This window comes from Filicampus tigris, chromosome 6 (assembly GCF_054856515.1).
Source record: "Filicampus tigris isolate MCC_2025a chromosome 6, RoL_Ftig_1.0, whole genome shotgun sequence".
Taxonomy (NCBI): domain Eukaryota; kingdom Metazoa; phylum Chordata; class Actinopteri; order Syngnathiformes; family Syngnathidae; genus Filicampus; species Filicampus tigris.
This window is the reverse complement of record NC_141222.1, coordinates 21,774,308-21,794,988: the sequence shown is the minus strand read 5'-3', so window position 1 is coordinate 21,794,988 and position 20,681 is coordinate 21,774,308. Positions and strand designations below refer to the sequence as shown.

General features: G+C 40.8%; 1 protein-coding gene across 1 annotated transcript in view; it reads left to right on the top strand.

The window, feature by feature from the left end:
• LOC147146250 (alpha-1,6-mannosylglycoprotein 6-beta-N-acetylglucosaminyltransferase B-like) overlaps positions 1-20,681 on the top strand; it is a 91,705-nt gene that overhangs the window by 4,770 nt on the left and 66,254 nt on the right. Inside the window, exon 2 of the mRNA XM_086034021.1 lies at positions 2,065-2,177. Within this exon, the coding sequence (XP_085890147.1) occupies positions 2,065-2,177 (113 nt within the window). The remainder of the gene's footprint in view (positions 1-2,064; positions 2,178-20,681) is intronic.

Sequence of the window (20,681 nt, the reverse complement as noted above, 5' to 3'; positions counted from 1 at the left end):
TCTTAACAAGGGAGAATGCATACCCTGCTGTCTCAATTTGGCCCCTCGTGAGATTTTACGAAACACACATTTTTGCACAAAAGCCAGGGAGTCTGTAGCCGTGTGTCACTAATAGATGTGTTCCATGCAAAGCACAACAGCTGATGCTGCTGTTAAGAGCCCATTATTGGCCTAGTTTTTTGGAATTTGTGGCTCCTTTTTACACTGCCTGTAAAAACAACTTTTTCACCATGTGGTGATGTTTATAAATGCCACCAACACGGAAACGGGGGATAGAGTTTATTCTCCAGTTTTACAGCTTCGGTGTAAGCATCAGCCGCAACAGAAACAAGATGCCACCTTTTGCGCAAGGATGTGAAGTTTAGCACTTAATACAACTTATTTATTTTTTGTTTTTTTTTGCCAGCAGCAGGAGACTCCAAGACCTGTTCTAAGAATAGCTCACCAGTGATGGGACGTTGTGATTTCCTAGGATTGTTGTAGAAGTCAGTGTTTGAAAATGTAAACACTCTCATAAGGATTTCCTACCTCATTAATTCATTGTAAATATTGTAAAAAAAAAAAACATTCAAATGATCAGTGTCTTCATGTAGATGAAAGTAATTATTGATAATAAAATAATTCAGGATAATTTGGGTAAATTTGCATTAATCAGTACCCAAGAAGTAGCTTTGTTTCAAAAAGGTTATAGTCACCCCTGTGATAACTGACTATTTTGCCATTCACCCCTATGGCACGCTACAGAATGACTATTTTGCCAACCACAATCATGGTATCAATCATAATAATAGCATCACAATACGATAACGCAATATTTCGCCAATAATAAAGGAATTATGGTACAACACAATGTTTTGCAGCTGACATCACATTGTGAAATCACATTACTGGAGATGCAGTAAATTATGAGATGAGTCGACCAAGGCGAGTCATGCCTTTACTCTCCATAACAAAACTAACTAACTAATATCGCAACACAATATTCTGACATTTTGGCAATGACAATAGTATCGCCACACTGTTTCACAACTTTGTCACCGACGATTGAACTATAACAACAAGAAATCATTATTTGGCCAATGATTACATCATCATCATGCAATATGACATTTACGGTGGCCAAGATAACAATAGTATCACCGTGTCTCCAATATATTGAAAATCTGATATGTAAAAAAAAAAAGGTAAAAAAAAAAATATATATATATATATATATATATATATATATATATATATATATATACACAAATTCAAATTCAAATAAACAAATTCAAATAAACGTCATTGAACACCAGCAATGAAAAACCTTTCGGAATGTTTCTTTGCTTTGCTTGTCAAAACACAGGCAATGGATTGGATGTAGTGGAGCAGCCAAATGTTAAAAAGAGAATTTAACAAATAGCATTTTTATGCATTGTCTGCATATGTAGTTTGACGGTTGCGAGAATACTGAGAATCACGACTGTTTTTGTTGTTGTTGTTGTGTTTTTTATGGACAGCACCAATATTAATACTTGCATTTGTTCATGTACATTTACCAGACCATGTGCATCAGAGAATGAAAGAAGCATGTGGCCCATAGCCCAAAGTTACTATGCTCATCCAATTGTACATTCATGATTACAAGGAGGCTTTTGCTTCGTGAGCATACAGTACTTGGGACGGCAGCTGTCAGGCTAGTCGAAGACCTTGTGCAGCGCAACTTGTCGGCTGTGATGCCCTCACTTGGCGACATGCATCACACCATTGCCTTTTTCGAAAACAAATTGAAGCCCATCTAGTAAAAAGTGTAACTTGAGTGTTTTTCTCCTCGTGCGATTGTTATATTTTTGTTTTTCACTTTTCCACTGGCCTTGCCATGTCAATCTTTGCCTTGCCAATCTAACCCAAAGTAATTTGCCCGTTTTGTCTGCCTAATACAATTTACCCGCCTCTAAATGCCTTGCCTATGTCTTCATTCTTGCAAATTGCTTACCCCCCCACATAATTTCACGCTGTCTCACATGAAACTCAATTCACTCCTTTTAACACTTCCCTCCTTCCCTGCGCTTGTGTGTGTTGCAGGATATTCGTGGTGGGAATAGGCTTCTTCAGCCTGTGCTTTCTAATGACTTCTCTGGGGGGGCAATTCTCAGCCAAGAGACTGGGGGACTCCCCCTTCACCATCCGTACAGAAGGTACCGACATGTGCTTTCTGTGTGTGCATGGCCATGCTCCCTTGTCCCTCTTCTTAGTGCTGACCATGATGTTGTATTAGTAAAGAGTGGTAGTTGATCATGATTTTTTTTTTTTTTTTTTTTCACATCTTGAATGTTTTTTTTTTTTTAAATGCTAGAGACCCTGTGGCACACAAAGGAAAGAACCGCCATGTGTGTTCTTACTGCTCTAATTGTGTTTCTGTGGCGTACAAAACATGGCCAGCGCGGCACACCACATTCAGGACAATGTATGTCGTAGCACCAACACTGATTTGTGACAGGCGGCATGGCGCCACAGGGCATCCAGACTGTCAGAAGATAAATAGAAGAAAGACAAGGCATAGAAGTTAGGTGTACCCTTAGCTTGTCTGGTAATTATGTTGACGTTGCAAACGCTTCTGCTTGTCATTTTTATTGTCGTGAATGACATGCGAGGCAGGTTATACAAACACTCTGAACAACCAATTGCTCGTACAGATGTGTCCGAACGATGTGAGCTTCCGGTTACTTTCTAATTGGCTATCGTTCGAGTCACGGAGACCGTGATTCAGCCCTACACAGGGATTTGCGATCAGAATTATTTAATAGGTTTAACATTTACGATTGTCTGCCCTCAGAACTGTGAGGCGGGGACACTAAGTTTGAGGAAGAAAAGTCAATTCTGAAGATGTCGAAGCTACCACGAAAAACAATGGCACCGTTTGGGAGTATTTTGATGCAGCAGATGACAACAAGGTCGTCTGTAGGCTTTGTAAGCATAAGGTCGCTTACAACCACTCTTCCGGAGCGACGAGAAACCACATCCAAAGTAAATCTCGATGTGAATCTGCAGGTCGATGGCGGCGGGGCCAGTCAGACGAGCATGAGAGCGTTTGTTCCAGCCAGGCGCTGCGATGCTCACCGCACAGCAAAGATTACCCAACTAATTTGTAAAATGACGCGATATGATGCCGCTTTCTTTTGTTGAGGGCAGACGGTTCGAAAAATTAATGCTGTATATCGAGTCTGAGTACGTGGTGCCAAGTTGCAAAACGCCCCAACTCGAGAGTAGCCATAACAAAATGAAAGAGGAGATACTACGAGCGTTTGAGCGGGTCAGCTATGTGGCCAATGCTTTAACTACAGACGGATGGACGTCCATAGCCACCGAATCTTACATCACTATGACGTGTATAACGTATGTGGACGAAGGACATCTCCGCAGCTGTGTGCGTCATGCGCCTTGGAGGAAAGACACACAGCTGAAAACTTGGCTGCTTTCCTGCGGAGTGCGATGGGTACGTGGGCACTAGGGAATAAAGCCGTCGCCTGTGTGCGTGATAATGCACCTAACATATGGCGAATGAGACTCCGCTGGACTGGGAGTCGGTACCATTACTCATTACATTATTCATAATAAATGCCATGCATTGCATTGGCAAATATATCAGAAATGTGTTTCTCTTTTAATTGTTCACTTTTATTCAGTCAGTTGTTGTTACATCAATAGAATTTAAATTCACAAACTGTCCTGAATGTTTGGGCTGAAATAGCCCTTATGGAAATACACAAAACATTTGCATTATAAACTGAATTCAATATGTATTAAATTTCAAGTTTTCCTGCTTATAGAGTAGTCGACTAGTCGCAAATACGATTTGAGACTAGTCGGTGGGCAAATTAGTCGAAATTCACATCCCTAATATGAATATGTATGTGTGTATGTATATGTATGATGGGAAACCACATCCAAAGTAAAGTGTATATATATATATTATATTATATTATATTATATTATATCCTCTGTTTATGCGTCTGTGTTTGAGAGATAATGGGACAGGAGGATTTGCTTTGGGATTACTGTGTTTGCGCCGACTGTAGGTAATGCAAGTTTGTGTGAATTGAGGATAAGAATATGCTGTACGTGCTTGATTAATCAACTATTTTGTGCCGTGCAGCCTGGGAAGGAATTTGGAGCAAGCCCATTAAAATTGCATAATGTCCAACCATGCTTCCCCAAAGGATTTCACCATGTGGTGTGCCTATCAATGATGTCCGCATCATATATTGCTGGAAAATGTGCCTTCCTTTGAGCATGGAGGATGCTTTTTATGTGAATGCCCTGCCAGTTCAGCCTTTTTATGCGTGCTCCTGCGCAGATCGACCACACGGGTTTCGCGACTCCCTGCCCATTCAGAGCGTGTTGCTTATCTGCGTTTGTGATGAGCTGGCAAGAAACTGCTGTTAAAAGGGGTGATGGCAGCAATGTGGGACAAGATTGAAACGGCGCAGGCCCAAAGGCCGATCCATCTGCTCGCTGAAAAAAACAACTGGCCCTTTCATTAAGCCTTCGCTCAGCACCTGCAGGGTCAGTCTGTGTTTGCATGTCATGTTTGTCACATCTTCCGTGTAGTACAACGGAGATTACGTACTTTTCCAAACCATTCTGCATTTTTTTTTTTCATGCTAAGCTCCTTCATTTTACACTGATTTATGACTTATGTTTGCTTTTGGGCTTTGCTCTAAGCCCGGAAGAGATGTCATTGTTTTCCCACTGTAATTTTTTTTCCTCCACTGTTGTGTACATTCCAGATTAGGTGTCATCCTTTTAAAAGTTTGGCAGCTGTTTGGAAAGTTCTTCTTAAACATTGTACTACTATAAGTCTTTGAGGATGACGGTTCTGTTTGCTGAAACCATGACAAATGCAGCAAAACAATCACCTTTTGATGACATATTCATTTTTTATCGTCATTGCCACTGGATAAATTATAGCTGGCGCTCGTGATGATATTCCCGTCAAATAAACATCTTTTATTCAATTCAGAGTTTTACAATTAATAATCAGAAAAAAATTATCTGCATGTTCAGCAGCATTTCAGAAAAAAATGTCTGCATGTTCAGCAGCATTGCACACTACAAATACAAAAAATATTTTAGTCACTTCTTTTCGCCCTGGGTGTGTTGCTTGCCGTTTGAAGAGTAATGCACTGTAAATACAGTAGAACCTCTCAGATCAAACATTCCTAGCTGTACGTCGGTCCGCCTGGTGTTTGTCCAGATTTGGAAACTGTTTTTCTCTTCGGAAATAATAGAACAGGAGTAGTATGGCTGAGTATCTCAAAAAAGCAAAACATGCAGAATGAAACCTTTGATGCCAGCCGCATTGAGGTTTTGCAAGATTTGTGGTCTTATTACTGTAAAGAGTACAGATCATGAAAATGTGTTATTTGCTTATATATACCGGTACTACACATATTTGGGTCTCTTGAGTCAAGCAGCCTGCTATCAAGTGTGAAATTACACAACCAAGTAGCAGCATCTTGATTGAGATTGTGAAGATTCTCCATCCGTGATTTGGCAGCTACTGTAAGATTTGCCATTTTTTTCCTTTGTTGATGGCCATATTATGCCAAAATACTATCATGTTGAAGCTAAGAGCTGCAGTGTTGTTGAATATGCAGATTAGTGTTCGTGAACAGTGTTAGCACCTGATAACTGGCACATAAAATATATAACATAACAATGTGGCAGTCACTAGCACACTCAATAGCAGAGCAACCCACGCGTGACATGATGAAAACATGCAATAAAAATAGCCAAGTGGAATGAAGTTTATAAGCCAGCATTCAGTAACCCTGTTGTCGCCATGCCTCTCCAACTTGTTCAGGAAAAAGGCATTTTCCTTAAAACTGTCATCATGCCTTGAAGAAATTAAATCCTGAATCGCCATGAACTTCTTAAACTTTAATAAAGAGAAAACTCAAGTAATAGTGTTTGGTCCAAGTGGCCCCTGTAGACTCAAGATTCAAAGGTATACGGCTGTACTGCTTGACTTCTTTTGGTAGCCATGTTTCTCCCACGATTCAGACTCTGTAGTCATGGTAACGCGAACCTGTGCTCGTGTTGGCACACCCTGCAGTAGAGTGAGAATGGGGATTGAGCAGCCCCTCTGGCTACTCTGAAAAAGGCTGTTTAGAGGCTGTGATAAGTGTGCTGTAAATTCTTCATTGTTGTGGTCTTTAATCGCGGCACTCAAAATTTATTGAGGGACAGATATTAAATTATGGAAACGCTTTTTAAGACGTTTTCCTGAACATTGTGGTCGTATTCTAAATTCAATTAACTATTACCATTTGACAGTCAAACTTTTCCAGTGTAGCACAACTTCTACACAGAGATGGGCATTCCGTCTGAGGGACAAAACGGTCAGTCCCACCTTGGGGACACAGGACGTAGAATTTTTTTTTTTTTTTTTAAAAGGACAGACTAAGCAAGGACTGAAGTGGGTTTTTGCCTGTCCCTGTAATCATCCCTTAACTGGGTCACGTACCGCATGATGCGCTGTGTCGGGTTCTTTCAAAAAGCAAGACCATTGTTCTCTTCTGCAATACCACGGAGTCCCCTTAGCTGCCTGCCGCAACTCTCCAATGTGCATTCCCTGCAGTAAAATTGAACTCACAGGCATAGTCTGCCCTCTAGTGGTTCAACACATTTAATACCATGGACGATTGACAGAAACACGCCCAGCCTGTCTTGCGTGTGTAATCTGGGATAAGATGTACTGTCTATGGGGCGCAGGAAAAAAGATGGAAAGCAATTTTGTTTTGTTAACTACTTATTAACATTTAGTACATAACTTATCCCTTTGCGTGCAAAATATGTCCTTGTCCGGGACATCTCTAGAGCGTGAAAATCTCCGCCAGCACAGACGTACACTTAAACCGGAAGTGGAAATCTTTCATTTCCTCCTAAAATAATGTTGCATTATTTTGCAGTAATTACATTATTGCGAAATAACGCATTAAAAACTGAAAATGTAGGGGACGGACTGACCTAATGCAAGGACTATCGGAGGACGATGATTTTTATGAATAAGGATGGAGGGACGATGACAGAAAGGTGCCCATTGTCGCGGACGGACCGGCAAAATAGGGTAAAGTGTCCATCTCTGCTTCTACACTTGAAGTTCTGATCGAATGGTGCAACATCTAGTTTTTAGTGTGATGCGTCTGCTATATTTTCGGAGTATTTTGCAGCATTACCATCTTGTCTGATGTCATAAGATGTTTTTACTCCGGGTTTTAACCTTCTCTTCGCACAATAAAACCTACATTTGTGTGAGGCTTATCGCCGTCGTGTGAGCTGCTCTGCAAAGCCTAGCGCTTGTTTGAGTATTAGCCGAATCCCATTGCCACCTCTCACTTTCCTGGATTATCGGCTCCCATCTTCTCAAATCCCTGCCTCTCCTCAGTAACTCTCAAACTCATCATGGGCTGTGAGCTAACACGGGTTCAGTGGCGGTGGTGGTGGTGGTAGCGGCGGTTTGGAGACTGAGGCGAAAATGTAAAACAGATTGCCAGCCTGTGTTTTTGTGCACATCTGTGATTCAGAAAGAGAATTAGATTTCTAGGGGTTATATTTCTCACAGAGTCCACAGATGAAAAGGTGTCGGCATTAGAGGTGCACTTTTATCTCCATATTAAAATGAATCCGACACAAGGGAGACATTAGCTTGATCAAAGGCTCTCTCTATGGAGCTTGTTCATACTATGCAGTCAGTTTATTATAATAACTAGAAGCTACGACAATCCCGTTTAGCCTCATCTTGACTCTTACGACGCTGTTTGTTCTAGCTCTAAGACCCCAAGGCTTGATAACTCCTTGTGCCTCCCTGATGGGAAGGAGAATCTAATTTTATTTTCCCCTCTCACTTATTCTTTCTTTTCTTATTTTGGAGCTCTGCAGGTCAAATAGCCACCAGTTTGAAGATACTGCAGTCGTTTACAAGATGTGGAATAGATGGTGAACTTTGTGTTTGTAAATGTTGCCGTGCTTGGACCAGACTCTCATTAAACTCAGTCCTGTAGTGTTTTAGCTTCACATTAGTCAGAGGTAGACTCATGCCTATGTTTTGCATTGGCACGAGTGCCCCAAAGATTTGTTCATCCATGTCCTAAGAAGACCCTAATCCTACATTGAGTTTACTCATTTACCAACTGCAGATAGGTTGTTGATTACCTTAGCCAAGCATGTAGGCAGAGAGGTTTGCCATTGTTATTTTGTTGGTTTATGTACACTGGCTGTTAGAGCTGGCATTTTAAAAATATTTTTTGGGGGGTTGTTGTTCTGTATAAACAGCACAGACAAAGACAGAAAGGCAAAGTGGACCCAGCAATTTGCTGCTACTGACGGCGTACCCACCTCTGGGCTTAGTGACGATTCCAGCGACGGACGAAAATCCACTTCCATTGGCGCTTAGTCCATCATTGTTTCAAAGTTTCCGTCATTCGTTATTTGAAATGGGAGTCCGTGCGTGACGGACCTCCCGTCGGCACTAAAGAATTTGAGAGCCCGGACATGTGGCTTTCACACAGGCCCGAGTTCATTAATTTTTACTGTTTCAATCGAAGATGCAAGTGAAGCACTATTTTTAATGAAAAAAAAAAAAAATCAAGAGGTAATTTCCATGCTGTATTCTCTTACAGAGACGTTGAAATCATTATTGTCGACGAACATATACCTTAACCATGCATCATGTTTGGATGGTTTCACGGCTTTAAAGTCCGCGAGCGTGTCGCCTCTATCACTGCCGTGACTTATAGCAGAGCTCCCGCGATCGACTGTGCCACCATTACTCCTCGAAAAAATTCCGGATATCCTCCGACAAATCACGACGCCGTCACACGTATATTCTGATGCATTTCATTGGCTAAGAGACTGAGCATTGTATTAAAAAAAAAAAAAAAAAAAAGACATATATGCTCTCCGGCTTGAAAGAGAGAAACACGAAACAGCACTCCCGGCTTTAGTGGTAGAAACGCACTTATGCTCTCCCGCCCTTAATGGGTTAAGCAATGATTTGAAAACAAACGGTGGAGCAGCAACAGTCACTGACAATTTAACAGTAATCACATTCTTGTGTCTCTCATCCTGTGCATTACATCTGATGTTAGTGCCGCACCGGGTTAAAAGCACACTAGGCACTTGCTCCCTCCCAATAGTTGGGAAAGTCACGTGTACACTGCTTCACACTATAAAGCCAACAGCGGGGCCTTGTCACATCTTTTTCTAGTATTGCTTGTGGTACTTTTAGCATTTGAAACAAAGAGTGTTTGCTGAACACACTTTTCTACACGCAACAATGAGAGGAATCCTTTGCATTGTTAACCACAGTCTTTCCAGAGGTCCTCTCTCAACAGAGTGCCTTTTAGTCGTTTGCTGTTTAGGTCACACATCACACCCCCCATCCTCCCACTCCCCTACCAGAACATCGTCATGCAGTAAACCAGTCGAGCGCATCGTGCCGCCTTAATCTGTGGCCTGCTTTCATGTGTGTGTGTTTTTTTTTTTTTTCTCCCAAGCTGGCAGTTCATCTCCATCACAAACTCCCCGCAGTGATGTTTCCTCCACATCACTTCATGTAGAACAAATGTGGCATGACAATCTTCTACACGTCGCTGGTGTAAGGTGCATCGCAAGTCACTCTGGGAGTAGACTTTATCAGTGCACTCATAGCCTCGGGACCGTGTGTGTGTGTGTGTGTGTGTGTGTGTGTGTGTGTGTGTGTGTGTGTGTGTGCGTGTGTTAGTGCATGTATGTGTGCTTCTGGATCACCTCACCCACTAAGGGCCAACAAGCTAATGGGTTACTTTGTTTTGGCGTGTACTTGAATGGGGGCATGACACACATGAAGTGTGCTATGCAAAACATACAGAACATAATCAACCAAATTGGGCTAGTAAAAATGGATCATAGTGAGTGTAATCGAACCTTGTCCCTGACTCGACTGCTCATCGCGAATGTCAATGTCAGCTTTGGTGTAACTGCTGGCTAATAGAAAGTGTTAAGGAGTTGTGATTTAAACTGCTGCACAATTGCAGCTACGCCAATGAAATGAGCTGTACCATGAGTTGGTCTACATTGAAACACCCAAAAAATGATGGTCTGAACTCCGCAGTGTTAATTAGCCCGCAAGCTACAGACTTGCACCTCTGACAGAATTGTAGCCGATGATGACTGCAAGTCCCACTATTAGCACTGCTCGAAATATTTTGATGACCTGCGTTGATGGAGAAATGAAGAAATGGGGTTTAGTTTGTTTATTTTTCATTAAAGAGGGCATGGTGCTACTAAAGTGAAATGCTGTCAACATCTAAGATTGAGTACAATCTTTGCGGGATGCTGGTCATTTTTGTATTTGTTTGGAAACATTTTATCATGGAAAAGAGAAATGACAAACTGGATCTTTGTAAAATTTTCACAGGATCCCAAATAGTGGACACTAAATTTCTGAAAAGACAAAATGAAGTTTTAAGTAGTTGAATTGGAAGAGGCAAACACACATAAATGTGTTGCAGAAAATAAATCGATAGCTTTGATTAGTGAAACTAAAAGTAAAGTAACTCTCCTCGTGTGCATGGGAATTCGATATACGGTATGTGCTCAATCACATTACGTACATTAATGTGCCAAAATGACCCGGATGCAAGGAAATGCAGAGCTGAAAGGAGTTTTGTAATGTGTTTTAGCATGACTCCTTCTTGTGACTGTTTCTAAGTTGGACCTTAAATGATTCAGAAGCTTCAAAATTGCATTGTTAAAGAGAGTGTCGTGATTATTTTTGTTTTCTCGTTTTGTCACAACCTGGTTTTCCATTTCCCTCAAAAATGTGCAAATTGCAAGTTGGGCACTAGCAAACAAGTAATGGAAACAGACATTTTGAAAAAAAACCTCAAATATTGCCAAAACGTTATTTATACTATCGTGTCGTGGTTCATCAGACGTGTGTTTGGAAGTATATCGCAAAAGTGTAATGGAAACGTGTGGGGGAAGTCACATGACTAGAATTCCTCTTATCTTTGGATTCATAGCATCCGCTTCCTTCGTCTTCTGTTTCCAACAGCGCAGGCAACATTTGTAGACGCAACCAAAATAATTGTAACAACACCTTGGTAGTTTCTGCGAACAACTCTGCGTGTCCATCTGTAAACAATCCTCCCGCAAGAACGTTTCCTGAGATTTTACAAGATCTCACGAGACAGGACGTTTCGGGAATTACGCCTCAGAATCAAAACACTCTTCAATGGAAACACCTACAACTTGCTACAAGTAGAAATTGTACTTCATCGAAATTGCAGAAATATTGCGAAAATCTCTCATGGAAACCCAGCTACAGTAACAGTCATTGATTGCAGCTGTCTTTCAAACACTTTTTAAAGAGGCTAATCAGCCTTTACAGTTCGTCTCATCTTAGATACATCACATTTCCCGTACTAAATTATTAAATTTGCACCTACTCCACCAAGAACGCACAAAATGAATTCAACAGCAATTTTGTCTATTTGGCAGCCACAATTGTGAGTGCGCCCAGTTAGTCAAGCTGCTCCCACATCAGTTTGCGCCTGATTTTGCACGTGCAAAAACCTTTTAGCAAATCAGGCCCTAAAAATGCGCTAAAGCTAAGGACAAAGTTGCTGCAAAACCAATAGAGCATTGTTGAATCAATTATCAGCCTGTACTATTGCTTAATAAATAAATAAATAAATAAAGGCCAAGAGCGCATGATCGATATACCAGGGCTTTGTAGAAATCTAAGTGAGCACATTTGTTCTTGTACGGCAGCTTTGAAGCAGGATGGAGATAGAAGGGTAACTCAATGACTGCCAAAAATCGCTCTGGTAATCCCCCGCACATTGACAAGATCAAACATGCCAACACATTAGGAAGAGGTGAGAGCGCTGGACAAAGATTGAGGAGAAAATGGCGCCGACATGAAGTTTGAGCATGGTGGAGGAGATAATGTTCCTGAACAGTTGGGTTTGGCGGGCAACCAAACAGCTGTTGAGTGAGCCATTTTTAGATCGGCTCGAATGAAATATCGCGAAGCAATGACTTGGTGATTAAACATGACAAAACAGATTTCTTTTTATGAACGCAGATTAAAACAAGCGCCGTTTTGACCCGTCAATGTCAGCGACCGTTCTGCCAGATGTGTGTGTGTGTGTGTGTGTGTCTCTCAGCATCTTAAAGGCCACTTAGCACTGTGGAAGTCAACTGTTATTGTGGATTACATTGACTGCCTATCAGACGCGGCAACAAATCTTGCCTTTTTGTTCTTTGATAGACTTTATATAATCAATAGTTGTGTGTCTGCCGTATCTGTATACATTTTGGGCGTGGAGCAGTTTTATTTTGATCCCATTCAAATGTAGGTGTTTGTAACAGTACAAGGGATCTCAACTTGGGCCAAAAACATCATTATTATCTTCATGTGTTGTGGCTTTGTCATTGAAAAGATTGAAAATAATTTGAAGTGTAGGTGACAGTTGTGGTGCACATTTGCGTTACAAAACTGCCACTTCTCTGTGAGACTCCTGTGAGTCACTGGATTAAAATATTATGGTTGACAATCATAAATAAACTCTAAAAGAGATTACAGTCGTCAGTCTCAAATAATTGGAGGGTGGCTAGTAGGGTACAAAGTGGCTACTACAAACTGCATTTCTAGTTTACTAATGACTAATTTAGCCTTCTGAATTTGACCATCATGCATTTGCAGACTCTTTTCAGTGCGCAAAACAAGGTTATGTGAGGTGTTTGGCACTTGTTTTCGTCAAACAAGGAGAATAGGTGCCTGCCGTCACTGAGTTTTGAGTCTTTGTTCATTTTCAGAGCAAAGTAGTAACTCAGAGATGTGCTGTGAAGTGGAAGTATATTTTGAGTGACAATTGACAGTTACCTTGTTCACCTACACACTTTTCGCAGTAAAAATAATCTCCTTGCTAAAAATTGTAGATTTACGAGGTTATCGTCGGACAGTGCCCACTTCACCAGTTAATATTGGTCCAGCACAGCATCACCGTCCAGATTTTTAATTGTCCCTCACAGCTTTGCACTACTTTAGCCAACTCTTAACTACAGTACATATTAATGAGAAAGCTGACCTAATTTCCAAGTCGTCAGAGCCATTGTTCTGACCCAAGTCTCATTACCCGTGAATGAGAATTTTCTCCACAGCACATTATACGGTATTATGGTTATGTGATCTCTGAAGGTGACTGTTTAAGTATAGCGTAATCTGCTGTCTAAGTGACCTTCCCTGTATCGTATTACATGTCACTAGCTCATCGTCCCCTCTGCCGTAAGATGGCTATTTTCCTGGATCTAGATAAAGTCACACTCGCAGCTTGTCCTTCCGTCCTTCTGAAAAACACAGTACGGTACGTATACTGATGGCATCATGACCGCTTGGGCAAAAAAAAAAAAAAGGGAAAAAACTGCTCTAGTTTGTATTTGCAATGCCAAAACAGGTACAGCAAGGACAAGTGAAAGATGGGAGTGCAATAAAAACAAATGTGAATAGTGTAAATACTGGATCTGATGATTGATTTAAAAATCAAATTCTTACTGGATGACGCACACACTTGACACAACTTAAATAAATCAGCTCATTTCTGTTCAGGTGTTAATCGCAAGCAGTGATGATTCATATGGTTGTACTTTTAGTGAGCACTATTGACTTTACAGCCCTCAAACCACAGTCGGAGAGATGGATGGGAAAAATAACAGGGAGGGAAAGAAAGATGAAGAGATAAAAATAATGAGTGTGAAAATCTTAATGCCGCAGCATGCTGCAGAAATCAAAGACAAGTCTATTGAAGTGTGAAAGATGCAAAGTGAGCGGCGCTAAGTCATATTACAGCAACCCCCCCCCCCCCCCCTCTTTCTTTGTTTTCCCCACATGTGCCCTGAGAGACATTTTCACTTCCTCCACGGAGCATTTCCGGAAATAGCACCGCAGCCTTCTTAGGCAGCAGAACACTTTTGGATGCAGTGAATACAATGTGTGGCATTAACTGTGCCACCAAGCCAAATCACTGCCACTAACATGATTTATTCATGCTAGCTTATACTTGTATTTCTCACATCAGCCTTTAGTTACCCGTAACAGCCTGTGCAATATTACTGCAGTCAGTCTGAGAGGTACATGTTCCACTTTAATATCTAACGCCCATGTCAAGTCAGGTTTGTGTAACTTTCTGACCTGTTATGGCCACCATACTTCACGCTCGCGTTAGTGAAAGGGAAAGCCGAAGAATAAATGCAGCTGGCGGAATGGGGTGGAGCCTTCTGTTGCTGGTTTTTCAGAGAAATACTGAGGGTTTTTTTTTTTTCAAACGCAACACACTGCTGCACTTGAATCCCAGTAACACTCTCAGCTTGCTAAAATCCGGTTCGATCACTCCAAAGACAAAATAACGCTAGAGGAAAACTCAGCATTGTTGTTTATGCGGCTCAGTGTAGTGAGAGAGTGCCCTCGACACACCAAGCAACGCGTGGTACAACATACTTACAAATTTACTTGCAACTTACTTAAAACAATGCCGTAACATCTCTTCCCCAAAGATTCTCACCTCCGTTGAACTGTTTTCACCAATGACCAGTTATTATGCAAAACAGCTTTCACCGGTCACACCTGGTAACAACAAAAAACGACATGTGACATTCCCCAGGAAACAAACCGACTAGTGACATAAGGGGCGGGCTCCACACCTCAAATCTAGAACCGAACTAGCCTTTTTGTGAAAATTCAACAGTCAATAAGGGTACAGTTCCTTATATTCAACTTCATGCGTGTTTTTGGCACACATAATGTAGATGTCAGGGGGATGGGAAGCAACATGGCAGATACTGTAAAAGGTGCTTGTTGAAACTGTGATATTATGACTTCTAAATCTATCTCCCAATGTCTTTCTTCCATTTCCAACACAGATGTTTTTGTTTTTTTTATCTCTACCCGGCTCTTTTTTACAGTCCACTTATACTTTAGTCCAACGCTTTGAACTGCCAAGTGGTCCTTATAATGTCTGCCAATGAGTGTTTGTCATGTTATTTGGTTTGGTCCACGACGACAGTAGGCAAATGTGTAGATACCCTTTTGTTAACAAAGAGAAACCCACCATGGTCACTGAAATAACTTGAAATGGAGACTAGAATTTGAATCGAATTGTTTTAACAAGCCGCATAGCTTCTGGGGGACACGTCTTTTGGATAGAGACAAAATTGCAGCTTTTTGGCAAGTCGCATCAGTTGTGTTCACTAACGCAAAAATGAAGCATTGCAAAGAAAAGAACACTGTTCCTACAGTGAAACTTAGGGCAGGGTTTGTTATGTTCTGGGGCTGCTTTTCTATGTCATAGTGCCTTGAATCTGTGCGGGCTATGATGAAATCTCAGGACCGTCAAGTCATTCCAGAGTGAAATGCGGTGCCCAGTGTTGAAAAGGTTAGTTTTATGGAGAATCTGGCAAAACCCAAAACACAGGGCTAAACACACACGTCGCGTTGGACTATCCCCATTACGTGTTACAGGAGTCTTTCGATAATGCCTCAAAAGAAAAAACTAATGAAAAAGGATTTTTTTTTTCACCGAGGGAACCACCTGCCCCACGTCGTCTTTATTTCACTGCCATGCACAACAAATTCGACCTTTTTGAGTTCTGCCAATGGGAATTAAAATCAGCAATGGATTGTTGTTGGTCCTGGACTCCTCCCACAATGTAAAATGTATCGATATGATTGTGACTCTAATAAATTAAAGTAATAAGGTAATACAGTACTGTAAATTTCCCACTCTTAGCTTTACTGTTGCTTTTTGTGCTTTTGTTTCAATCACACTGCCATGGAAAACAACAACGGAAGCTATGACAAAATAGCAACCTGCTAGTAATTTGGCAGGACCATGAGTAGATCACGATGTCAGAAGTCATTTCTGAGAAAAGAAGAGAAAACTATGTTTAAGGCACCAGAGACGTTTTCTTGCCAATATAAAAGCAGGGGAAACACCAGGATGCCAATCTAAATGGAGATGCGTGTGTACCCAAAACCCAAATGCACACTCCTCTCACCACCCAGTCACTTGAAATTACTATCAGCCTCTTTGGCATCCTTCGTTTTCCCCTCCACTCATCAATTGTCTTACATCTGCTGCACAGAGTAAACACTTCACTTGCATGTCACACCTTTCAGTACGTCCAACAATCATGTGACCATTGTAATCATAGCAACAGCTTTGAATTTAGCTACTTGTCACACATATGCTGATATCAAGAAGCTGTTGATGTGAACAAAGTTCAAGTCTTCACTGGGTGTAGACTATGAAAAGAATGAAAATGTCATTGTTGAAGGAAAAAATGATGCATTAATAAGATTCACTTGACACAAAGAATAGGCAACTTAAATGTCCATATCAGTACATTTGAAGGGGGGTGATCAATTATCATAAGTTATTACAGAAAAATAGATTTCTAAAGGGCCTCACTCGATCTCCTCATTTCATGGAGATGTCTACTAAAGATGACGTCATGACATTGCAAATGAACTGTCTGCGTAAATCAGAGGTGGGCATTATGTCAGACCGACGGACCGGTCCGTCATTCAGTCGCTGACAGACGGCCATTTCGCTGACGAATGATGGCACGCGTTTTTAAAATGACGGACTGACTAATGACGGAAGTGGGTTTTCATCCGTCAATGTAATTGTCATTAACCGCGTCCGTCAGTGACTGTCCGTCAGTCTGTCACAGGCGGATGCCCGTTTTGCTGACGTTTTTGGGAGGGGGGGCCCAATTGGCGGACCATCGGACTTCAGGCTAACTGACGGACTTACGATTACAATTCAGTTCGTCACGAAAAAAAAATTTGGTAAAATGCCCACCTCTGGCATGAATAAATAACTTCTATCACCACAAGCATCCATTTTATGCTTCATGATTCAGGTGGGATTAAATTAAAGTCAAATAAAAAGGTAACACTGTTACTATTAATAACTTTGCATATGCACTGACGATTGTGAGTAGCGCAAATTTGGCTTTTGATAACGTGTAGGTCGGATGTGTACGGATGAGCCTACATACTGCAAACGCAGTACATATCTAAATTATATCCCCTTACAATGTAAAAAAATCGCAATCGTACTTTCACATTGCATGAAAAAATCTGATAACATGTCACTATAGGGGCAAAAAAAAAAATCAGAATTGTCCTGCACTCTGAACATAGCCAATTAGAATCCTTCTTATCCATGGCTGATGCACAAAACCAGATGGAAAATGACTAGATCAGCAATTCAATCGCGTCATATGGGAAACAAAACCCACTATGGAGCAATTGGAGCTCTATGAAGGAGAAAACAAAATGTGAAAGTTAACAGTGAATACAGCAAAGGCTCGTTGAGATTATGTGATTAAAAATGATGTATTTGGTCTTTAAACAGATTCCATTCAAAAGCAACATGAAGAGCAAGAGGAGGGAACTATTGCCAACGATGCATTGCGATAGAATCTCGTAAGTCTATCCTTAAAGATGAAGTCAACCCAGACATATTCTTTTCAAGAATATGTTCTATGCAGGCCCACTAGTTGAAGCAAGGCATTCTGATAAATATGAAATATGAGTTGAGCAGCAAAATCCACCTGTTTTTAGCCATCTCAGGAAGCGGCCATTTTGTCACTTCTGTCGACTGAAAATGACATCACAGAGCCTCTGGACTCAGATAACGACCAATCACGGCTCACCTGTTTTCTCAAGCTGAGCTATGATTCGTCATTATCTGAGCCCTGAGGGTGTGTGATGTCATTTTCAGTCGACAGAAGTGACAAAATGGCCGCCACCAGAGATGGCGAAAAACGGGTGGATTTTGTTGCTTAGTTCATATTCCACAAACGCAATATTAATCAGAATTATGTGTTTCAACTAGTGGGACTGCATTCACCATATTCTTAAAAAAATATATTTGGGTTGACTTCCGCTTTAAGAGCAGGGAACATACAACAGCACACAAAGTAAATAGTAATACATTATATATTCATAGTCTTTGGATATAGAAGGACACCAGACCAATGCTTGCCGCTGGCTTGTAACTGATCATCAATATTTCACAAGAACACCATGCTCAGCACAAGGGAATTGATAAATAATTCACTGTAGCGTGGGATTGAATAAGCATGTGCATTGTATGCAGGTGCATGTCAATCACAGCAGATTAAATACACTTTTTACTTTTTACACTCTTTTATCCATTATGCTAACAAATAACAAATGTAGATGTTTTTGTCTTTGCACTGGCGCCACAAATTCCTTCATCCTGTATGTAGATGTGACAATATTATATGTTGAAACCTGATCATAATAACTTAATTGCTGCAGCAAACAATGGGAAATTGCTCATTTTGGCTATGCTTCACTCAACTGTGTGAAAAATGTCCCTTTTATTGTGATTTGCACATCTTGGCGTAAACATGACGGCAACTTGGCATTTTTCTGGCCGTCAGCCAAAATCTTAGACTCCTTACCCTTTACTTTGCATCCTTACGCAGCCATTTCACACATTACCTTCATCTTGATTCCTGTGACATTTGCTAGGATTTTTATTTGTCCTATGGTTGTTGCTCCTATTGGATACTATGATTTCCTAACCAAACAACTTAATCATAATGGATATCAATAAATATGACAGCCACGACAACTGCAATCCAATGTAGTGAACCGTTTCCTCTTTCAATTAATCAACATTATTCGTATAGTTATAGCAACTGTATATCCCCGTGTAGAATTGCTCAAGTGTTGCTCAAAAGTGTATATGTGCATGTTCCTTATCCAAGACTGTCAGCAACTGTACATACAGTATGTCTAAAATTGGATAGAAAATATTCATAGAATCATTCTGTCTGCATACTATGCAAGTTAGATGATCCTTTTTCTTTTCATGGCCACTTACTCACTTGTAAATGCGCTGTTGAATAAAACCAATAGAAGGCTCCTGGGAGAAATATCGACAACACAAAGCACACTAAAAAAAACAAAAGGTTTTAGTTGGCCTTTGCATAAACACCTTTGCACTAAGCACATAAACTGCCCCAGCTGTAAATTTTGCTCGGCATATCCCCAGTTTGAATTTGACCATTTTACATTTCTCACATGCAACTTTAGCCATCCTTTGCTTCATTACCTGTGACTCAAAAGTAAATACCTGCATGAGCGGATGTGCCTGATCTCTGAAGTGCGCCACAGGGGCAGAAAGAAAAAAAAAAAACTTGCAAAGCTCCTTCCACAAAGCAAAGCTTGTGAAAGGTGCTAATTAATTTTTACCACAGACCAACACTTGGGACCAAGGGCAGGAAAGAGTGCAAGATTAGATTAAATTCTCAAGAATGTCATGCTCACATTAATAAGGATGGAAATGTCAACAAAGCATGTAACAAATGGTTAAAAGCATTGGATTTTGGTGGGCTGATGTCGCTTTTCGTCGTTTTTTATTATTACTTTGTATCGGTGTGTCTTGGACAAAGTGTGTTGTCGTAAGCGTGATTGATAAATCTATGGTGGTTTTGCGTTGGAGTTGCCAAATGCAGTAAATCTGTGCACAGTGAAGGGAAATTTTAACTATAACTATCTATATAGTAGATGGAATGATATCAGTATTGCAAGCAAAGGGTTACCATTGATTAAAAATGATGAAAATTAGATTGCGTCTCTCTCTTTCAGACATTGCTTTTATTATGTGATGACAATAAATAGGACGCTGGCTTTCAGGGCTGATGTGATATTTCCAACGTACGCTTGGATGACCATTTAAAATCCTTTTATTTGATGCCACATTTATTGCTTTGTCCTTCTTTCACTTTCTTTGTTCGTCCTTCAGCTCCTTCCTCTTGCCATCAAATTTCATTGATTGATAAAAGTCGTTCTGCTGATCATAAGAAAATACAGCACATCATTATTGGAATCATTATTGCTATATAACACCCAGACTAAAGGGAGTGATTTGGGGTTGCCACGGTAATGACAGACGCTATTGTCATTCAAATGCCCCTTAGAACAAATACGCCCATTAGCTTCAACCACGCAAACACGTGTGCATCTTTTTTTTGGAAACGGCCCAAATTGTCTTTGTTTCAGCGCTAACATGCATTGATGTGGTCTTTGACGGAAGGAGGCTCCGCAGCTCCGCTTCTGTCAGCACCGTTGTGGCGAGAGGCGATAAGTCGAGAGACGTCAAACTCACTAGATGGTGGACATGCTAATGAGGGTCAAGGCTCGTGTCCGTCAGGCCTGTCCGCTTGGCTCAAGAGGGTGTGTGTTGTGCATAAATAAAAGGAGCTTGCCAACAGTCAAGAGGGCATTGTTCATAAGCGCTGCATTGCCAGCGTTTGGAAACAGCCGTCTGAAATAGTCTCTGCACTATTTTGTCATAGTTTCGCCAAGACCCAAGTCCAAACACATTTCATGCTGTTTTTGAATACAGTATATCTTTTGGTCTGAAACTTGACCGTTTATGGTCGATCAGAATGACAATACAAATGCGGCATTTTCCGAACTATAAGCCGCACCTTTGTATAAGACTCTATTTAAAAAAAAAAAAAGAAAAAATTAAGATGCACCTATCTGTTGAAAATTTACTGCATTTACAGAATGATTTTGAACTGTAAATGTACATGTATGTACC